Genomic DNA, 20779 nt, shown 5'->3' with positions numbered 1-20779 from the left:
TTTTGTTTACTACCAGGCTGAATTGCTCCTTACTAATGATTTTTTTTACCACGAACTGTTTGACCGAATCAGTTCAAAGAGAAAATAGGCGTGTATACCCAGGCCAATGCCTGAAAGGGCTCAATACAGGACTTTTGATAATGGAAATTAAGTTACATGTTTATTTTTTAAGACTTATTGTTTCCAATTGAACGAAAAATTTATGATACCTATTTCAGATTTTGCTGTATATAAATGAATATAAATATTATATATAGTATAGTAGCAACCTCCAAATAAATCAGCTTTGTTTGCTCCTATTTCCTCGGAAAAATGAATGAGCCCTTGCTTTTTACACGTTCTTATTCTCGGTGTCACTTGTAATTCTCGCTGCTGTGTATCTTTTAACCGGATATTTCTTTGTTCTCGCTGTGGTATATCTTTTAAGTGCATGTTCCCTTGCTCTTTGCTTTCATTTTTATGCTCTTTGTTCTGCTCTTCGTTGTTGCATGTCTTGTAATCGCATATTTCTATATGTCTTCGTTTTTATACTTGACTTATTTTCATTTTCTTCTGCATTTCTTTGTTCTTCTCATCAGTTTTTGACTCGTTGTAATCGTCGCTGGCGCAAGAATTCTAAATGTATATATTTCTTTATTCTTTATTTTATTTTATCAGTACTTCAGACATTTTTCTTCAATAACTTTAACCTTGGCTGCTCAGATTGGTTTTGTAACAGTTAATGGTCTAGGTTATTTATTTGTCCCCTAGGCTTTACTAAACTGTTTGAAACGCCTTTTGTAAATAGACTTATTACGCATGGTATTTTATACTTAGATATGTTTCCTTTTTAATCTTGCATGCGCCATGGATATAAAATCGTAAGATCACTCCTTGGATTTCAAATGGTGGTATTTATTCTCTTGAAATGCGCTGAAAATATGACTTCACTAATATGAACTTTGACTAAAAATTAAAGCTCTGAACGAATTTCCTGAAACTTGTGATACATGTAGATCGTTATGCAGGTCAAAAATCCCGAGATTCCAATTTTCCAAAATATTTTTGACACCTTCTAATTTTTATTGTCGCTTGTAATTCTTGCTGCTGCTTATCTTCTAATCATATATTTCTTTATTCTTGCTGTAGCATATCACTTCAATCGCATATTTCTTTTTTCTTCACTTTTATTTTTAGTTCGTTCTGTTCCTCGTTGTCGTGTGTCTTGCAACCACATATTTCTCTGTTCTTCACTTTGGTCTTTGACTTGTTTTAATTCTCAATAGAGCTTATCAATGGAGCCCGTGAAGATGAAGATTGCAAGATCTAATTCTTACCATCATTCGTTCATACCCCGGGTCATCAGGATCTGGAACAACTACCATTCCCAGTCGAAAAGATGAAATCACTGGAAGCCTTCTCCAATTGCCTAAACATAAACATACCATATCTCGAGACTTTTAACGTAGGACCACTTTAAATGGCAATCGTGCCGCAGTCGATACGCTCTTCGCCCTGCCATAACATTTTTCTTTTAAAAAGGTGTCAGTTGTATAGAAATTTTGTATTGAGAGGCGTGAGGAATAAAGTTATTATTATTATTATTATCTTCTAACCGGGTATTTCTTTGTTCTTCAATTATAATTTTGAATTGTTCTGATTGTCGTTGTCCCAAGTATTCTAACCATATTTAACGTTCCTCTTTTGCAAGGTTGCAGCTACTGCTGTAACCTTGGTACAATTTTCAGTTGTACAAACATACAGATTTCCAAGTCTTCAGAGCTGTTTATCAAACCACAGGGAGTATTGGGGAAATACATGGAAATATGCAAAGTTTTGTTTATTGGGGGTAAAATTGTCCAACTGCTTCTCGGGAAAAAAACAATATAATTTTCATATTTGACCTTCAAAGCTATTTCTTATAAATTTTTGAATTCTCTCCCCCCCCCTTCTTAATTTTTTTACATCTTTCAAATTTATTAGTTCTGGACCATTATAGCTTTATATCCTTGGTATATTCTGACCCAAGTACCTTCTTCAGAAAGACTTATAGATAAGAAAAGCTTTATAATTCTTTCAACTTTGTTTAAAAAATCGGTTTTTCATTTGCCAAAGAATTCTGTCAGGCTTTTCCTCTCTTGTCATTTGTTTTTAATTGAATCGCTTAATTAATTTTCTTTTCTTTGGCCTGGAGATTGACAGTTCTAGATTTCTAAATGCTTAACAGTTTTTTAACATTTCGTTTTCTTGTCAACAAATTTGAGTTGTCAGATCAGGCTGTACAGCTGTTTAATCAGAAGAGGGAATGCAAGGGGAGTGCTCAAAACTTCAAGGGGACAGGAAAAAAGGTTGTACTATGGGAAACTAAGTTACAAAAATAAGCTTTTCGAACATACATTGCTGAAACAATAGTTCTTTTTATTAGAAAAAAAGTCAATTAGAATTAAAGTGTTAGCTAAACTTATCTAGAATTTCATAAATATTTATAACTAATTTCTCGAAAAAGCATTTTTTTAGTCAGAAGTAATTTTTATGGTCTGAATAATTTATGCCCTTTGAAAATTATATGTCTCTGTATACGTAAGGATTATAGGCGTATCCAGGAGTCTTGTTTAGGGGAGGTAAATATTTTTTTTTTTTGGCGGGGGGAGATTTTACAAAAAGAAACTTGAAAAATGTTAGTTTATTTGCATTTTTGTTACGTTGTTACGTGTCGGACTGAAATTTTGGGAGAGGGGAGTAGAGCCCAGGTCACCCCCTGGATACGACTTCAAAAGTGATACCTCATTTTTAAGTAGGTTGAGATGCTAAAATAGTAAATTTATTGAATCACTGTTTCTTCTGCTATAATCTCTTTGTAACAAATGGCATTGCGTCCTTGTGATACTGAGCGTACAGAGCGAGAACAAGCGCCACTGCGCTCAATTACATTTTTGAACTTAAACACGAAACCCTAAGATAGATAATAAATAGCAGTCATTAATAATAGCACTGTGATTATGCTTTTTTCGTTGACGTCAAGTTTCTCTTTTATTTAACATTTTTAGTTTTTGGTAATTTAAAGTAATTTTGGTAATTAATTAACTTTTTCATTAAACGAAACAGACGCAAGAAATGAAGTTAGGTTAATCCTAATGAACATAACCTTCATGTAACCTTTAATATTATTTGCGCTATGTATTTGCACATTAAGGGGGTGAGTATTTGGACCATGTCCATACCCCCCCCCCCTAATTTGCATATTTATAGCCAAAATTATTCAAGTCCGATGCATTCTATCATCCTTTTGACTTCTCTTTATGGCAATGAAACTGGTTTCTGAGATTTAACCTAAGCTTAGTTCTGAGTGTGCTTCGTTTAATTAACAAGTACATAACTTTTTTAGTGTCAGCAAAACCAGCCAAAGATTGGAAAGAAGAACGGGTTTCTCTAAATGGCAATGCGCTGTTCGGTTGAACGACATGGACGCCAGTATTTTAGCCAATAATTCGCAATTTTTTGGGGGGAATTTTCTTGGGAGAAAATGTTTCCTTTAACTGCCAAGACGAAGACAACTTTAACGGTAACTTTTTTTTGTTCTATAAAGCTGCATAATGAAAAGCTTCTTTTGTCATGTTGTGCTAGGTTTGAAACCACCTGCGGAACAAAGTAAAAAAATAAACCGAGCTAAAACCGACTTGTTGGTCATGTCATAATTGATAGACTAAATAATTTCGTTAACAAGATGTACTTAATAATGATAAGACATTTCAGTAATTATCGGCTATATAATAGACACTCGGGAAGTAAAGTTCGATTAATGCTAATGAAATGAAACAAAATATGATGAATATATAATAGTTTAGAATCAAATTTGGGCTATATATTTGCACATTAGGGGGGGGGGGTGGAAGTAAAGCATAGCATACATTAAACGTGCAAACTAACCATCGCTGTATTTAATACATGCTATGGTTTACCCCCCCCCCCCGCCTTATGTGCAAATGTATAGCCCAAAGTTTTGATAAAGCTAATGAAATAAAACAAAATACGATGAAAATATAATACTTTATTAGGAAAATTGAGAAATTAAAACTTAGAATTATGTACCCAGAACTCAGAAATGTCGTGACAAAAAAAAACAACAAAAAACATATTATTCGCGAGTTTCATATATCGCATATTATGCAGAAGTGAATTCGTCAGTTTTTTGGTCTGCCTTAAGAAAAAGTAAGGATGCCAAGGGGAAAAAACACAAGGATTTTCGGGGTTTTATAATGATATTATGTGGCATGTTGACTCGTCGGCAGCTGCTGAAAGACAATTTAGGCTGTTTGGTAATATCAAAAACAATTTACAAAATGATCTTCAAATGCAAACGACTACTTGTTTAATGCACGTGACTCGACCAGTTTGGCATTAGATTATAGATTATACATTTTGACATGCGCAAGAAACTTGCCAAGAAATTTCCCAATGAAAAGAATTCTCTTTAGGAGGGGCGGATAAAGTTTCACAACTGTGTTTCATCTTAAGGAAGTATGCAACTAGGAGAATTTTAGATTAATGATGTTTTGCTAATTTTTGTGTTTTGTACAATTTGTTTCCCCTCTTTAATGGTCTCATATAAGTTTTAATTATCTACACAAAATAGAAGGAAAGTTGATTTTACTGAAACTCTATTAAAAAAAATTAATGTTCTCACTTTTATAACTGTAAGAAGTCAAATATGACAAACATTTTAAGGAATAAAAATCAACATATGTGTGTTAAACTGACCATGATATACATTTGTATTTTTTTTAGTGAAGTGTAAATTATGTTCTAGCATTAGGAAGGTATAGGGGGGCTTTGAGCCCTACTCATTTTAATTTCTTCTCGTTTTGAGTTGGACTTGGTCATTTATTGTAATTTATAACGAAACAAAAAAAAATCACCCAAGCAACAGCACAAACACATAAAAAAAAGGAAGATTGAAGGAGAAAAGGAAAACTGTTTTCCTACATTAGTAATTAATATAGATCAGTACTTGAATGAGGCCTTAACCCTACTCATCCATACAATTACATAGGTCAAACAGCATAGCCATACACAATCAACCATAAAGAATAATCCATGGACAGTCAGTCGTGTCGTAGTTAAGTATAAGTCGTCATTTACCAAATATTAAACACAGTAAAAAAACACAATTAATTCAGAGGCAACAACCCAACACAAGGGCTCATCAGGAGAATACACATTTGCCTATAGGGTTTCAGCACTTTAAATTCCCTACCGAGACCAGTGGTTTGCCTTCCATAAATTCGCTATGGTATCCCCGTGCTAGGTATCACCCCCAGAATATATGCATTTAAAAAAAATGTAGAATAACCAAGTAACACCAAAACAAGTTTATCATACCTTGATTCTGGCCCTCGTATATTTATGTTACGAATTCAAAATCTATATTAATACTAATCAATTATTAAAAAAATTTTTTGCTATATCAAATTTTTTCTATTATGTAAATATAACCAAGATAAAAATCAAGGAAACGAATGCAAAATAAGACCATTTGAAAATGCAATATATATGCAAAATCCTCCAGAAATCCACTGTCAAAAATTAGGGACACGCCAAACTCAGTATCAAAGAAAATCAAAATCAACCAAAAATTTCGCAAAGTATTTCAAGATAATTCTTTCGGTATTTATTTAAAAGTTTGTTTATAATGAAAACTAAATTTTTTTAAATTGCCAAGTTAATATATTTGCAGAAAAACCTCTTAAAATCATTTTTTGGCATAAAATTTTAAACTTTTTTAAAACCAATACAATTACTACAAATCCTTGCATATCTAAGTAACTGTGGGTAAAATGCTGAATATGTGATATTTGAGTGTATATTACTTTCAGGGAACGGGAAATTAATCACTTCAAAATCGAAATCATCCGTTTTATTATACATTTATGTATTTTATGGGTTTCATTTTTACTTTTTTTTCGAGAAACTTATTTTGTGGAAAAAGTTTTTTTAATTAATTGAACGTACGGAATGAATACACTTATTGCTGGTCGCAATTTTGTTTGCCGTTAAATTAATTTGAAGAAAGAGTCGCGCATGGAAAATTCATTTTTCTTAACTAAACGGACTGCTTGATGCTTTTTTATGCTCTTCCCAGTTATAATAATTAAGTGTAAAGCCCTTTAACCCCTCACCTGAACTTTTTGTCCGACTTGCCAAAACATATGGTTTTTCTGTACCCCCCCCCCCTCTTCCTCGAACAACAATCCCCGACAAACCTTTGACCTATTGGGACGGATAATTAGTAGTTTTGCCAAACAGACAAATATAAATGGTTAGAAAACATACTAAACGATTGTAAGTGAATTTGATGGCCTTGTTTCATTTTGCTTAAGTCCCATTCAGAAGATTAATTCAGTATGCACTTTACAAATAGACTGCAATTGACATCATGGCTTGCGTTCTGTATTATTACATGATTATATTTTATGTAAGTGCGATTAGCTTTTATTTTATTATGATTTTTTTGTGTTTTGTTTGTATGAGAAATTTATATAAAAAAGAAACTTTAGCGTAAACAGCAAGGTATCAAGGATGGTCAGCCCCCTTCATATGCGTAATAATTTTCTTCATTTCGAGTTTAAAGTTTGCCGCTTATTTTCAGTTGAAAAAACTTATTTTTTATTTAATATGTGATTGTTTTTTAAATTATGCCGGAAAATTTACCTTCCTCCAGCATGAAAAATTCCCGTCAACCGAAAAAATCTTCCTTGGAGAAATCTTCCCATGCAACTCCTTCCTTAAAGAAAACAAGTTTTTTAACTGAAAGTAAGGAGAGACATTAAAACTTAAAAGGAAAACTTGAATGTCATCTATGGTATTTTTATCCTGAAAAGTTAGGGATAGCTTTATAATGCCAACTTGATTATATAAGATATTATTCCGAGTTTTCATCCGTCACGATGTCCACGATTGAAAAGGATAAAGTTCAACTGGCTGCAAAGTCAATTTAGTCCCTTCTTTCGATACTATTTTGTTGTTGTTTTTTTTTAACGCTGAGAAATAGCCTTTGATCATGTGATTACTAATCAATAGCGAAGAAACAAAACCAAAGTGTTACTCTCGCAACACTTTAGTCGGCGAAGCCGGACAAAGGTTGCCGAAACACTTCACGTTGCCCGGGCAACGTAGGTCTAGTTTTTGACTGCTTTCTATCTTTGACAATTGTTTTTCTTTGATTTACTTTTAAGTTTAAGAAGTTTTCACATGTTTTGTAGTTTTCTGTTTTCTTTCTTTTCATATCGGTTTTATCTTGACTTATTTTTTTCCTTTTTGAGTTTGTGTATTTTTTTATTTTATCACCCTTTTTTATCATATTGTTTACCAAATTAATCTATAAAGATCTAAGACAGTATCAATCCATCCATGTTTTTTAAGTTAATAAAACACAAATTTTGATCTTGTGATTGTTTCGAAATAAGAACGTATCTTCTTATTTTGCTAGCTTCATGACATACTCCTCAACTTGTAATTATATTCAAAAAACGCATAGCTTTTAAGACGGTTGAGCAACAGAAAAGGATCTTATGACAGTGGTGGTTCTAGGCACTATAAGCTCGGGGCCAAATCTTGATTAGTGCCCTCCTGTCTCCGAAAAATTTATATTTATTATCATTTTTTCCGTTTATTGATCATTTGTTGATTTTTATTGTTTATTTTTTTAAATTTGATTTTATTTTATTAAATAATTAATCAACAATTTGCTAATTATTTTCATTTATTAACTGCGCCCTCTACTTTATTAATGATATTTCAAAAATTACAAAACGATCACAACAATTGGATTATTTGTTTGAAATTTTGTGCCCTTAAAATTTCTGTGCCCGGGCAAGTGTCCCCTCTGTTCCTCCCCAAAAACTGCCTTGATCTTACGACAGTCAGATTTTGCTTTCGACACAATATTTTACGTCGTCTGACGAAAAAAAATCTATTTGAGCGACTATGCGACTCGCTTCTGTTTTGTACCGAAGTTGAGAATTAACATTTCCTTATGATAAAACAATGGTTTAAATAATTGAAAGCTACCCGTTTATTAATTGTTACCTGCACTAGTTGTTTTCTTTTTCAATTGTGTATTCAAATCAATGTTTTTTCTTTAATTTTTTTTATGACTGCTCTGGTTTCTTTTTTCAAACCAACACACAGGGCTACTCAACTTTCAATACTTATCATTTCTTAGTTTTGAGTTAATCTGAATGGTATTTACGGTATAGAAAGACAATGTATGTTTAAGAGGTTATATAGTGGGAAATTGGATGCTGAGGAGATATATGGGTATGCAATCATTGGCGGTTCTGGCCTCTTGCGTCTGGGTCTAAATCTTGATTGCCCCTCCCGTCTCCCAAAAATTTCAGGCTTCATTTCAACAAAATTTTTATTATTAAAAGCAAATCATTCATTGAAATCTGACTTATCTTACTTTATATGGGAAAATATGTGAGAAAAATAGAATTTTGATTCAATTTGCTGTCAGCTGCAATGCGTACTGTCAGCTGTTTACTTAAATTTAGTTAGAATTAGATTTTAAAAATTAGAAAATATTTATAAACGTTGTATTATTCAATTGCAATTTGGTCCCCCTCCATAATTTCTCTGTTTGGGGCGAGTTTCCCCTCTGACCCCCTCCCCCCGAAACTGCCTCTGCTTGCAATGTAGTTAATCTAAAGTTTTAGTTAAACTTGAAAACTTTGGATTTTGAAACACTAGTGTGTAGATTGCTGGAAAATTGAAAACATCTAGTAAGGAACTTTGTCTTGAGAATTATGTCTCAATTATGCCAATATTATCAGTATGATGGACCTAAATGATTTTGCGCCTCATTTGGTGTTTCAATCAATATCGAAGGTCATAATAGCGTCAGAGACGAGTTCTTCCTAATGACCTAATAATTCCTAATTCTTTAAGACCTAATACACTGAGACCTAATAGGAAGGAGGATAATCGCACAGACTTGTTTTTCCCTGTCAGGGAGGTACTTTTGGGCTAGGGTGCTAGTTATTTATTTCCTATTGGTATTTTATGTATCAAATATGTTTTTTTTTATCAGTTTATTAAGTCAATGGCTGCTGTTATTACCAGTGTACAACAAGCTTATTAAAGAGTTTAACTGTCTGTGGGCTCCCTTTACGTCTCAAGAACTTTTTTTAATCCCTAGAGAGGGAATATATGTTGGATCTTTGAGTCTCTTCTGAGTTGAAGTCTCTTTAGTCTAATGACTTACCAATATAAGTTTTGGGCTGATCACAAGAGACAAATTGATCCTTTTTCGGACCCCACTTTTGGAGAGTGGGGGGGGGGTATGCCCATAATTCTTTTGTGCAACTTTTCTTGGCCCTCGTAAGACTCAAACTGACCAGGGAAAAAATGCATTACCATTTTGTTTAAAATAGTGCAAAGATCAAATAACCATGCATCCAGGTTTGGTATTTCCCCTGGCAGTCCCCATGGCAAGGGCTGTAAACTATGCAAGTTAACCATTGTTAAAATACTTTATAGTTTTCATTGGAAAGGTGGTCATATACACTTTGGTGTGGGCTCATTCAATTGGAAATCAAAAGTTCCTTGTAAAGAGTACTAAAATGAATATGAAGCGTGTGTATTGCTTACAAAACACTGGAACATAAAATTTACCATTTCCTTACATGGCGTATAGGGGAATTTCAGGGACCCTTGGCTCCGTCAAAGGATGACCTACTCTGCGGTTGACATTCTTGTCTCCTTTCAGAAACTGTCATTTTTCTCTGTCTCTATTCTTTTCTTCTCTGAGAAGTAATCAAAAAGCTTGACTCTCTACCAGATATTTTTTACTATTTATAAGTATCAATATATAAACCTGAAATAACTTGAACCAGAACACTAAATGCATGTATTACTTGCAAGTACGTTCAAATGTAATTTTTAACATGCTCTTACATTCCTTTGTGGGAAGGTGGTTAAGACAATTTATAAGGAAATAAAAATCTATGACTTTCCAAATGCTGTCAAAGAAAAAGAACAAATGTAATAAGGTTCGAATCTTGATACTTAAGTCTTTATACAGCATAATAGAAATAGTTAACAGAATAGATTAGATAGAAAGAGCTAATAGAATAGAATAGATAGAAATAGCTAATAGAAAAGATTGCCTCAAGATGACCAGTGGCTGTTGTAGTCTTCCTTGAATGTGGATAACTTCGAAGACCACACTGCCTTTCCATGACGAAAGTAAAACAGTTCAAAATAGGTTTCATCCTATTTTGAATAGTTCAATAAAAAGGTTTCATCCCTATTTTGAACTGTTTTACTTTCCTTGTACGTGGGTCAAAATCTTGATTTTAACCCGATGACGTATTCACTTCAACTCCTTTGAAGTAATCATCTGTTCTTTATTTATTCATGTATTTTATCACTTCTTTACATGTCTTTTATCTTCATTCGATTATCGTCTTTTTTCTTTTCTAGGCTAAGAAATTAAAGAGCTGAGCGGTAAATTTCGCAACTGTGTAAGTCTGTACACTGTTGCCGTCTTTTTGTGTGATAGCTTTAATTTTCACAGAGAAAGGCGTTGCAGCAGACATGACTTCTTGTAATTTTAGAGTTAAAATAAAAATCAAGGGCTTTCAACCTTAAATTCGTTTCATTGTCTGTAAAATTGTTGTTTATGGCTTTTTTTCTCCTTCATTTTCATATTTTAAAAGAAATAGAGCCCTTAAAATTTTTGGACTAATTTTTTTTCTCATCCTACGCTAAACGAATTTACTGCTCATTCAAGCTCTTCTGCTCGTTATAAAGCCTCTACTCCTTAGTGAAGAAATAGCATCCCGAGTCAACAAAATAAATTCGAGACATTTTTTTTTTTTTATTTAAATAAAGATTTAAGTAAAACATTATTATTTCGTATTCTTGTAGCTTATCATATGCTTAATACTTGCAATTCCTAAAGTCAAGAATCACTTAAGAGACCTGATAGAGGTTGATTCAGTTAGAAAGGCCACTATGCTAAAAATCATAGTGTTGGAACCCTAAAAAAATTTTTTTTTTACGTTAGAAAAAGAAGTACCATATTATTATGATAGAACAATAATTAGAAAATGGACCAATACGTTGAATATAATTTTAGAGCAATCAATTGGCAAACAATATATTCAGTCTCAAGTTTGATAATTTAGAGGATTGGATACATGCTATTGGGAAGTGTTCAACATGGGAAAACCCTGTGTGTTTTCATAAGAATCTGTGTGGAAAACTAGGAAATTTCGCTCAACTTGCTCTTAAGTATGCGAAAAAGAGACCATTAAAACAGGGTGCTGTTAACAGTTGGGCATCAAAGGATTAAGACCATTTAATAACTACAAATAGGGTAAAAGACACTATGATATAAATAATTAGCTTTGTGAAATAGTAGCAAAGATGTGAAATATAATTTTTGGGACTATGGTCCAAATTTTCAACCGAAGAGGAAATTTATAAGCTTATTAATTGGGGGGTGTTTGATTATGAGAGTGAGAGAGAGAGAGACTTTTATTTTCAAAAAGACTCACAGCCAATGGCGCTTAATTAGTGCTTTATGTCAGGTATTACAGTCAGATAATATTTGTCAAATAAAAAAAAGAAAAAAGCAAACACAGACACTGACACACAGTGTCAGACAGACACTTCAGATTAAAAAAAAAACCGATCATCAACTAAAAAACTGAGTAAATACAACAAATTCAAGATAAGGGCGGCTGAAACCTGTATAAATTCTCGAAAAGTGGATTGCAGGGCAAGAAAACTCAAGAAAATATAACTGTAGAAAGTGTCAAATTAGCTTGCTACGTGATGGTAGGAACGCGAACCTTCCACTTGATAGATAGCTCAAGATAGTGATAACCAGGAGTTTGCACTTCTGGACCGACATCTCCGAAGGGATTGGTTGCTTGAACGAAGCTCTTCAAGAAACTGATAGTCATGATATTTGACATTTTGGCATTCACAGTCATGTCTGCCTGTGCAGAGTCACTGGAAATATCTTCCAAGATATCCTTCGCTGAGCTTTTCAAATTATTCCAGTAAGGACATGTCGTCGACAAATTTCCTGCGGTCAGGGTGTTCAGTAGCAAGTCCATCTATCATAATCAGGAACAGGAGCGGGCCAAGGAGAGTACCCTAGGGAACACCACAGTAATCTGGAAGGAGATCTGAATAGAAATTTTTATATTTACACATTGAGTTCTACTGGAAAGGAAAGACGCTACTATTCTAACAAGGTTTGAGTTAACATGAAATTCTTTTAGGAGTTTTTAAACTAAAACATTGTGGTTAAAACATTGTTGGGTCAATAAGTTCTTCAATTTTTGATTTGAGCCAATCAGTCAGAAATCCTTCATATAATTTACAAAAGAGCGGTAGCGATCCTAGTAGCTCCTAGCGAGGAAACTCGCAATCTGAATCTCAAAGTTGGAGCAATTCGACTGACGTCGTGAATAGAACCGTAAAGCTGTGATACTTTACTATGTCAAAATTATGCCGGTTGGAAACAAAACAAAATTTCGTTCCTGCTTATGGTGTTTTAGTACGATATACGTGTCAGAGCTCGAGCTTGGAGGAGGTGCCAAGTTCAGAGGTCTGTACCTAAAGCTTCTCATAGGCAAGATAGGAGTCTTCATAACTGTATTGTATATCTAAGCTGTGCTTTGCATTTTCGAATTACTAGCGTTCAAAAACTTTGACGACTGGAAGGCAGCTCAAGACACCATTCATTCCATCTACTGTATGGGACACAAACCAATTTGAAAATTTTTGCAGTAAGCAAAGGTCGGTAAACTTTACTTGAAACTGGTCAGTAGTAAAGTTTTACTCCAGTCACGTAAATAAATGAGAGGCGCTTTGAACTTTGCTGTTAAAAACAAGCACTGAAGGCAGAAATGAAAAAGTGAAAAAGAGCGATCTTGTAGCCCTCTGAAGGGAGAAGGTGATTCTACGTCTATTCCACCATGAACATGAAAGTTTGAAAACTTTAGGGTACGGAAGAGACCCTTCTTGAGACTGATGAAGACGAAGAAAATGACAAATCGTTTGAGGAATAGCCTATTAATAGCCTGATTTAATATTTGCACTTTTTATGATTGAATTGGATGAAAACAGTCTAGCTGAATTGTATTATTTCCCTTGATGCGTGTTTTTACGTTTGACACTCTGTCGTAGCCTTGTGATTTTGTCAAGCGAAAATCATGTATTGGTTTTTCTGTTATAACTAAGCCTCGGCACTGTCTCTGTTTTTCAGAAAAATAGAAACAAAAAAATAAAAACAAATAAAGAAACAACAGAAACAGGTCCAACAAAAACAGGTGATTGTTTTTATAAGAAGAACAGCTGTTTTAACACCTCTCCTTTGTTTATCTTCCTCTTTTTTAAGGATGTAGCACCCAGCCATAAATACTCAACACATTATGGCGAGAATAGAGGCTGCGATTCCCAAGCTAGCGTAAAGAAACCGTCTTGAAACCATCCCAAATCCACTTACACATCTCTTTTTTAGTCAACCATATGCGCATACTATACGACTTTAATTTAGCCGTTTTTGTGAAACAGACGTAAACGTCATTTTGGAAAAAAAATGAGATACTAGTACTTTCCATGGTAAATTTTCACGTTCTTTCTGTTGGTGCCATCTATGTTTGTCTAAGCTAAACGGTTTAGAAGTTTAACAGACGTATATCCACAAATTCTCTTGCTTTTACCAACTTTTCTTTTTGAAAAAGACTTTTGAAACTTTAAAATTACAAGAAGACGTGTCTGTTGCAACGACTTTTTAGGTGAAAATTATCGCCATCACACAAAAAGATGGCAGCAGAGACTTAGCCTAGAAAATAAAAAGGACGTTAATCGATTGGAGATAAAAGACCTATAAAGAAGTGATAAAATAAATGAATAAACAAAAAACAGATGATTACTTCAAAGAAGCAAAGTGAATAGAAAAAAGTGAAAGAAAAAATAACTAGCTTTTTTTAATCCTTAAATATAACTTCTACTTCACTTTAGAGCTCAATTACAAATTTATCTGACTGCAATATACGACGTAAATCGCTAATTCGAAGCCACGCGCTGTGAAAGTCATTTGTGAAATAAAAGTCTCTCTCTCACACACACACACACACACACAAACGTCTGTTTGTGTGTGTAAGTTTACTAAGCTTTAAAATTTTACTAATCGAATTACTAAGCTTTAAAATTTCCTCTTCGGTTGCGATCTTGTCAATGCTTAACCATAAATCTATTACCTGAATAGATTCCTAATACAAAAAAAATACCTTCGGTAAAATTATGGAAGAAAAGCGCAAGGATTTTGCAAAAGCACATTAAAATCATAAAATCAATCATTGCCGAGGATGAAGCGAAACAATAATTTCTAACCAAAAGTACCCACACAGCTCCAGGTAAGTACCGAAAACCACTCACGGAGATGGTCATTACTAAGAATCCTGTGTCAATAGAGGCTGAAATCCTTAAGAAAGAAACGAGGGTTGATGTATATATATATATATATATATATATATATATATATATATATATATATATATATATATATATATATATATATATATATATATATATATATATATATATATATACAAAAAATATATATATATATAAATTAGTATCTGATCTTTGGACAGAGTGTGTTTGTCCTGTTTTGTTAAAAAACAAAGAAAAGTATGCATCAACTTCACTCAGACTCTGGCTCTCACCAAAGGGAGCAATTTAACATGAGCTGCTCAGTAAGCTTGTGATTTTCTGTCTGGCCGCATCTCTCTCTCTGCCAAAGTCATTCGTAGATAGATGGATCGAAGTAAACTGCACGTTGGTAAAGTTCCAATTTGAATTTAGGGCTCTGAACAAAGTACTTCTTCAAATGGAATAAGAGCGGGTCCTTCAGAGAATTATCAAGTATGCTGAGGAAGGGTTTACTCCTTGTCCTTCAAGACCATACGTGACTTATTCTTTTCCTTTTATTTTCTTCTTGCGGTATCCAAACAGTTTGCCACCGGATAGCAGCGTACAAGTTCACTGTCATTTATCTGCTAGATGTTTGCGCAAACGCAAGTGCTCGGTAAAATGAAAACATACAGCAAACAAACCGTAAACAGGTTAAAATCAAATAGAAATGAAAAAAGAAGAGAAATTTAACCGAAAAAAGTAGATAAACTGTTTCTGTTTTCTCTTTTGATTTTTGAAAACAGAAACAGGTTAGACAAAAACAGAAATAAGAACAGAAACAGTGCCGAGGCTTGGCTAGAATTTCTTTAGTCGAGGTGGTTTTGTTCTTTCCATGCGATCTACCATAGAAAGCTTCCTTTCTAATGTAAAGATTTCAACCGCGTAACTAAGAACAGGGAAAGTTATAGAAAGTTATTATATATTTTTTCACCTGCTATAAAAAAGGGAGACATATGGTTTCCCCTTGACAACAACAAGATATATCAAATGAATTGGCTTATTATTTGATTCCAAATATATACAAGGTTTATCAAGTTTCGTTTTACCCGTCAAAAGATTCGAGCGGACCCTGCCATAGAAATTTCCTATTTTTAAAAAAAGGGGGGATCCACCCCCAAAAAGTAAAAGAATGTTAATAAAAATCATACCATCAAATTCAGCGTATCAGAGAACCATACTGTAGAGGTTTCAAGCTTCTATTTTTAAAATTGTTGAATTTTGTGTTTTTGGCCAGAAGAGAGACTATGAATGTGTGTTTCTTTGTTTTGTTCATGCTTTTGGAGATAACATGATCTCCCTCAACCCCCGGGTATTTAAAGCATAAGATTTGCCCATTGCTTGCATATAGTTATTTTCTGTTGAGCCAAACATATATTTGGGGGGGGGGGTAGATTTTGTGATTTGGTTGGGTTTCTGCGTGGAGAATGTAATTCTATCTGATATTCTTTTTCATTGTCTTATTTCCTCTTTGTCAACTTGATTTATGGGTGGAGATATTCAGCAGGAATTGTCCAGGGAAAATTCTCAGCAGGTTTGGATTTCTTGGAAGATGTTCCGTGACATGGGAGATTTCTGGAGTGATCGAAAAAAGTATTAGAAATTGAATTTTGTCCAAATATATGGTAAGGAGAATTTTTCTGGTTGAATTATTCCGCTAGATATTTGACAGGAGGGGAAGGAGAGATTTTAGCGATAATAGAATTGTCTGAAGAGAATTCCACTAGAGGGGGGGGGGATGTATTTTACATTGAAAAAATTTCCACAGAGTAATTTCCTGTGAGGGGGGGGGGATTTTCATGGAGGATGAGCCAGATTAACCGGCATTATTTGGAAACGGTCAAACAAAAAACAATTCTTTCAACTTTAAGTTTAGGGTACTAGAATAGGTTTGAAAATTAATGTTAAGAAAACTAAGTCACTGATACTAGAAATAGAGAATGTTTAGTGGTGATGTTGAGTAACAAGAACATTGATCAATTGGACAGCTGCACTTATTTAGGTAATACTATTGGCAAAGACGACTGGTGTTGCGAAGGTGTTAGCCAAGGCCCAGAGTCTTTTTCCTAGTTTAAAATAGGAAGATGAAATTTTGACCTAAGATTAGAAAACCAGAAGCAAACAATCACACTGGTCGGGTATGATTCTAAAGCGTGGTTTTGATTTGTTTTCTATTTTCACACTTGGATGGGAATAATCGTGAAGAAATGACAAACTGTATTCGCTGTAGCGCAGACAGTGAGATGTCAGGAAACATTAGTCCACATATCATGTTAATTAATTACTGATTGCCTAAGTTTTAATTATCTCCTCTCCCGTATTCTGCTTCTTTGACTGCCCTATTCCAATTTTGAAATTCCTTCTAGTCTTCTTCCACCACTACAATACTCAGTAAAAAACAACGTTTATATCCGCTTTCCCATAGCTTCTCCCTCAATGACATCGTAATGGAAACTAAAGGTAAAGGTAAAGTGGACTTAGGTAAGGTAAGGTAGACATTAGACTTAACAGTTCTTAATTGTAGTGCAGATCTTCGTTTTAGGGCTCTTCCGTCTGGAAGTATGATGGGGGAAGACAACCACCTTTTGCTCACGCAAGCCCCTCCTGTTTACCTTCCGTGGATTCTCTAGGTACTAATTTAAAACTGAGTCGACTCTGGGCTAAGCATACAGAATAACGCCACTAGCCCTTGCCAAACCAAATAAACAGCGACACCAGGAACTGAAACTCTGTAAACTTTGGTATAAAATCCAATAGTGGATTACAACGAAAATGATAGTGAAGATGAATAGAAATTAAATAAAAAAAATTGTGTGAAGGTTAAGGTAGAAAATAAGGTCAGCTGCTGGTTTCATTTCATTCAGATATGGATAAGTTTATTTATTTGAAAGTAAAAAAGATGCAAAAGACTTAGTATTTCGATCACAGGTCAAAAATCCCATGAGGTTAGCAACTGGTTTTGTATTAAATCAGGAGTTAAGCTGGGTTGTGTTCTATCCCCCTTTGTATGGATCATTTTGATGGACTTCGTCTTAGGGAGCACAGGAAAGGCAATTGGAGACCATGGAATCAAATGGGGAGGGAAATCGCTCCTGGACTTAGATTATGCTAATGATTTAAGCATATTAGGTAAGGTAGACATCGGACTTAACAGTCTTGGGCTACACGGAAAGCAGGTCGTCCTTGTCTGGGTTGGGAGGATGTCATAAATAAAGATTTAAAGGAAATGGGAACTTTCTGGGAGAGTGTAAAGAGGGAGGCTTTAAATAGATTAGGTTGGAGGAGGAGCGTGCGTAGCTGTGTTGGCCTCAGGCGGCTTGGTGCTGCAGTGAGTTATTATTAGTAGTAGTAGTAACCGTCTATATATGTCGATCACAGGTACAGTGATGTCAATTAGCAGAAATTGTGGAAGTTCATTAGCAGGGTCCTTCCAATGTCTTGTGTTGCAAATTTTCTTCTTTAATATTGCCAAAATGAAAGTAAAATATCTAACCAAGGCGGGTCAATCTTCTTTGTCGAAAAGATAAGCTGTTTTAATGAATGTACTTAACCCCATTTATTTTTATTCTTATGTGTTTTATTTTGTAATTTTTGTTTTGGTAGAATTTTTTATGCTTTGAAGCCGTCCTTCTTGAGAGTGGTTCTCGACTTTTTACTATGAATAGAAGACAATCTTATTTACCTATTGAATTTAAGTTTGAATTACTTTTTAATTCTATCTTTTTTTCTTTCTTTTTTTTGTACAGCCTTGCAGATGTCTAATTTTGTATCTTTCGTTAACTCATTATTCTGTTAGCGACTATTTTTGTATTAGATTAGGTTGGAGGAGGAGCGTGCGTAGCTGTGTTGGCCTCAGGTGGATTGGTGCTGCAGTGAGTTATTAGTAGTAGTAGTAGTAGTAATTTTCTTAAGATTTTGATCACAGGTACAGTGATGTCCATTAGCAGAAATTGTGAAATTTCATTAGCACGGTCCTTCCAAAGTCTTGTGTTGCAAATTTTCCTCTTTAATATTGCCAAAATGAAAGTAAAATATCTAATGAAGGCGGGTCAATCTTCTTTGTGGAAAAGAAGAGCTGTTTTTAATGAATGTACTTATCCCCATTTATTTTTATTCTTATGTGTGTTTTTTTTGTAATTTCTGTTTTGGTAGAATTTTTTATGCTTTGAAGCCGTCCTTCTTGAGGGTGGTTTTCGACTTTTTGACTATGAATAGAACACAATCTTATTTACCTATTGAAATGAAGGTGGATTTACTTTTTAACTCTATCTTAATGGTTTTTTTTGTACAGCCTTCCTGATATCTAATTTTGTATCTTTCGTTAACTCATTATTCTGTTAGCGACTATTTTTTCTAGATAGATAGATTGTGTATTCCAAAAGCTCAAGGACCATATACGCACAAAAATTAAAAAAAAAATAAGGAAATCACCAACAAAACAAATTATAAAGGGCACAGAGACAATACATAGTGAAAAAATACTATTGGAGTGGAAAACCTGGCAGCCACCACTACCGCAATGTAAATAGAGGGTATGGTAATACCCTATTATGATATACCATATTCCAAGGTATGGTAACGTGTTGGAACGATAAAACGGGCCAAACTATTGGCCAAGGGTGCACCCACTGGGGCACACCTAATATATATAGCTATCTATTTGAAGGATAAGCTGATCCCCTATCGAAATTGTAATGACTGTACTTCTCGTAGACTCTTTTCCTACCCGTCAGGTTTTCCGGGGCTCATTTATATTTTCCGATGTCAAATCCGATAAAACACAATATAACACAAAAACCTAGACTCTGAAGTCTATAGAAGAATCAATTCCAAATTCCCTATTTTCAAAGAATCAACACTTGTCTTGGGAAGGGGGGCAGAATCGCACAGACAAATCCAGTAAATTAGAGCTCAAATTCGTTGGCTTCTTTGCATAGCATTCTTTTTCAGTGGCCCAGACCAGGAAGGAAAAAATTGAATTTAACTTGAATGCTCAATTATTGCAAAACCACCATAGCTTAACAGAGAGACTTATAACTTATCATTGAAAATTTTGCTATTGGCAAATCTAAGCAAATTTGAATACAGAAACAACAAGAGCTAAGAGCTCATATGGCACTTGTGACGAGCCAAGAGCTCATATGGTATGAGCTCTAGCAAAATTCTAAGAATCAATAGATTTATATAAAAGGAAAATCAGAGGCTTAATGCTAGTCAGGATTTAAATTAAAAGCTCTGAGTCACGATGTTATTCTAAATATTAAATTATTTAAGATCTGATCCACTCGTAAGTTAAAAATACCTATTTTTTTCTAATTTTTCCTCTCCCTTTAGCCCCCCAGATGGTCGAATCTGGGAAAACGACTTTATCAAGTCAATTTGTGCAGCTTCCTGACATGTCTCCCAATTTTCATCGTCTTAGCACGTCGAGAAGCACCAAACTCGCCAAATCACTGAATCCCTCCCCCCAACTCCCCCAAAGGGTGTGAATCCAGTACAATTTCGTCAATCACGTATCAAGGACATTTCGTCCCCTGAGAGTGGTTTTGTCGTATCTGCGACACTCGGATACGACAGTGGAGGAGCTTTTTCGGGAAGTGGAGTTAAGACTGCCATCTAATGTGAAATTTTTCGCTCTATCCGATTCCGTCGATCATTTTATTGTATCTCAACTGGGAGTGCCTCAATTTTAAATTTCTCGTTTATCGTATCTCACATTTTACCGTTTTGTTAAGAGCGGTTTTGTCGTATCTCGTATGGAAAAATTCCATGGGCATTTTTGTCGTAACTCTGTCGACGTACACTTTAAAAGAAGAAAAAATTTGGTAAAAGTTTCACAATGAGTCACAAACGGACATTATTAACATTTGCACAAGCTGCGGAATATTTACCGGAATCCAGTTCCTCATTTTTGTGGAATCGACTAATATTTTGTTCCAAGAATTAATATATTTTATATCTTATATTATATATTATATTATATAATGTACATATATAGAGTATAATTTAATATTATCAAATACCAGATTTGTTATGATTTTTGTTGCGTATCAGTGGTCAGAATAAATCTTGGCTATGATCGTATTTTGGTAGTGCTTCCTTGTAACGCAGCAGCCTGTCGGTAAATTTTTCGCAGTTAGTATTATTGCCTTACAAATAAAGTAAACATACCACTCGACGCCTTTTTATGGCACTTGGTATTAACCAAGTGACATATAGCAATCGCAAATTCTGTCGGTCTGTCTGTCTGTCGGTCCCGGTTTTGCTACTTTAGGCACTTCCAGGTAAGCTAGGACGATGAGAT

At 34.3% G+C, this 20779-nt stretch overlaps 1 protein-coding gene across 12 annotated transcripts in view; it reads left to right on the top strand.

The window, feature by feature from the left end:
* LOC136042249 (uncharacterized) overlaps nt 1-20779 on the top strand; it is a 49285-nt gene that overhangs the window by 16526 nt on the left and 11980 nt on the right. For 3 of the 12 annotated variants that reach the window (XR_010621214.1, XR_010621215.1, XM_065727193.1), the window contains one exon: nt 1177-1583. Coding sequence is in view for 5 of the 12 variants with exons in the window: in XM_065727193.1 (XP_065583265.1) it covers nt 1177-1265 (89 nt within the window). In the remaining 7 variants the exon portion in view is untranslated. Of the gene's footprint in view, nt 1-1176; nt 1584-3364; nt 3542-10461; nt 10892-17004; nt 17106-20779 lie in introns of those variants that run through there. The other 9 variants (XR_010621212.1, XM_065727195.1, XR_010621211.1 and 6 more) reach the window with 6 other exon arrangements.

This window comes from Artemia franciscana, unplaced genomic scaffold (assembly GCF_032884065.1).
Source record: "Artemia franciscana unplaced genomic scaffold, ASM3288406v1 PGA_scaffold_89, whole genome shotgun sequence".
Taxonomy (NCBI): Eukaryota; Metazoa; Arthropoda; class Branchiopoda; order Anostraca; family Artemiidae; genus Artemia; species Artemia franciscana.
The sequence above is the reverse complement of the archived record's forward strand: the minus strand, read 5'-3'. Positions and strand labels throughout refer to the sequence as shown.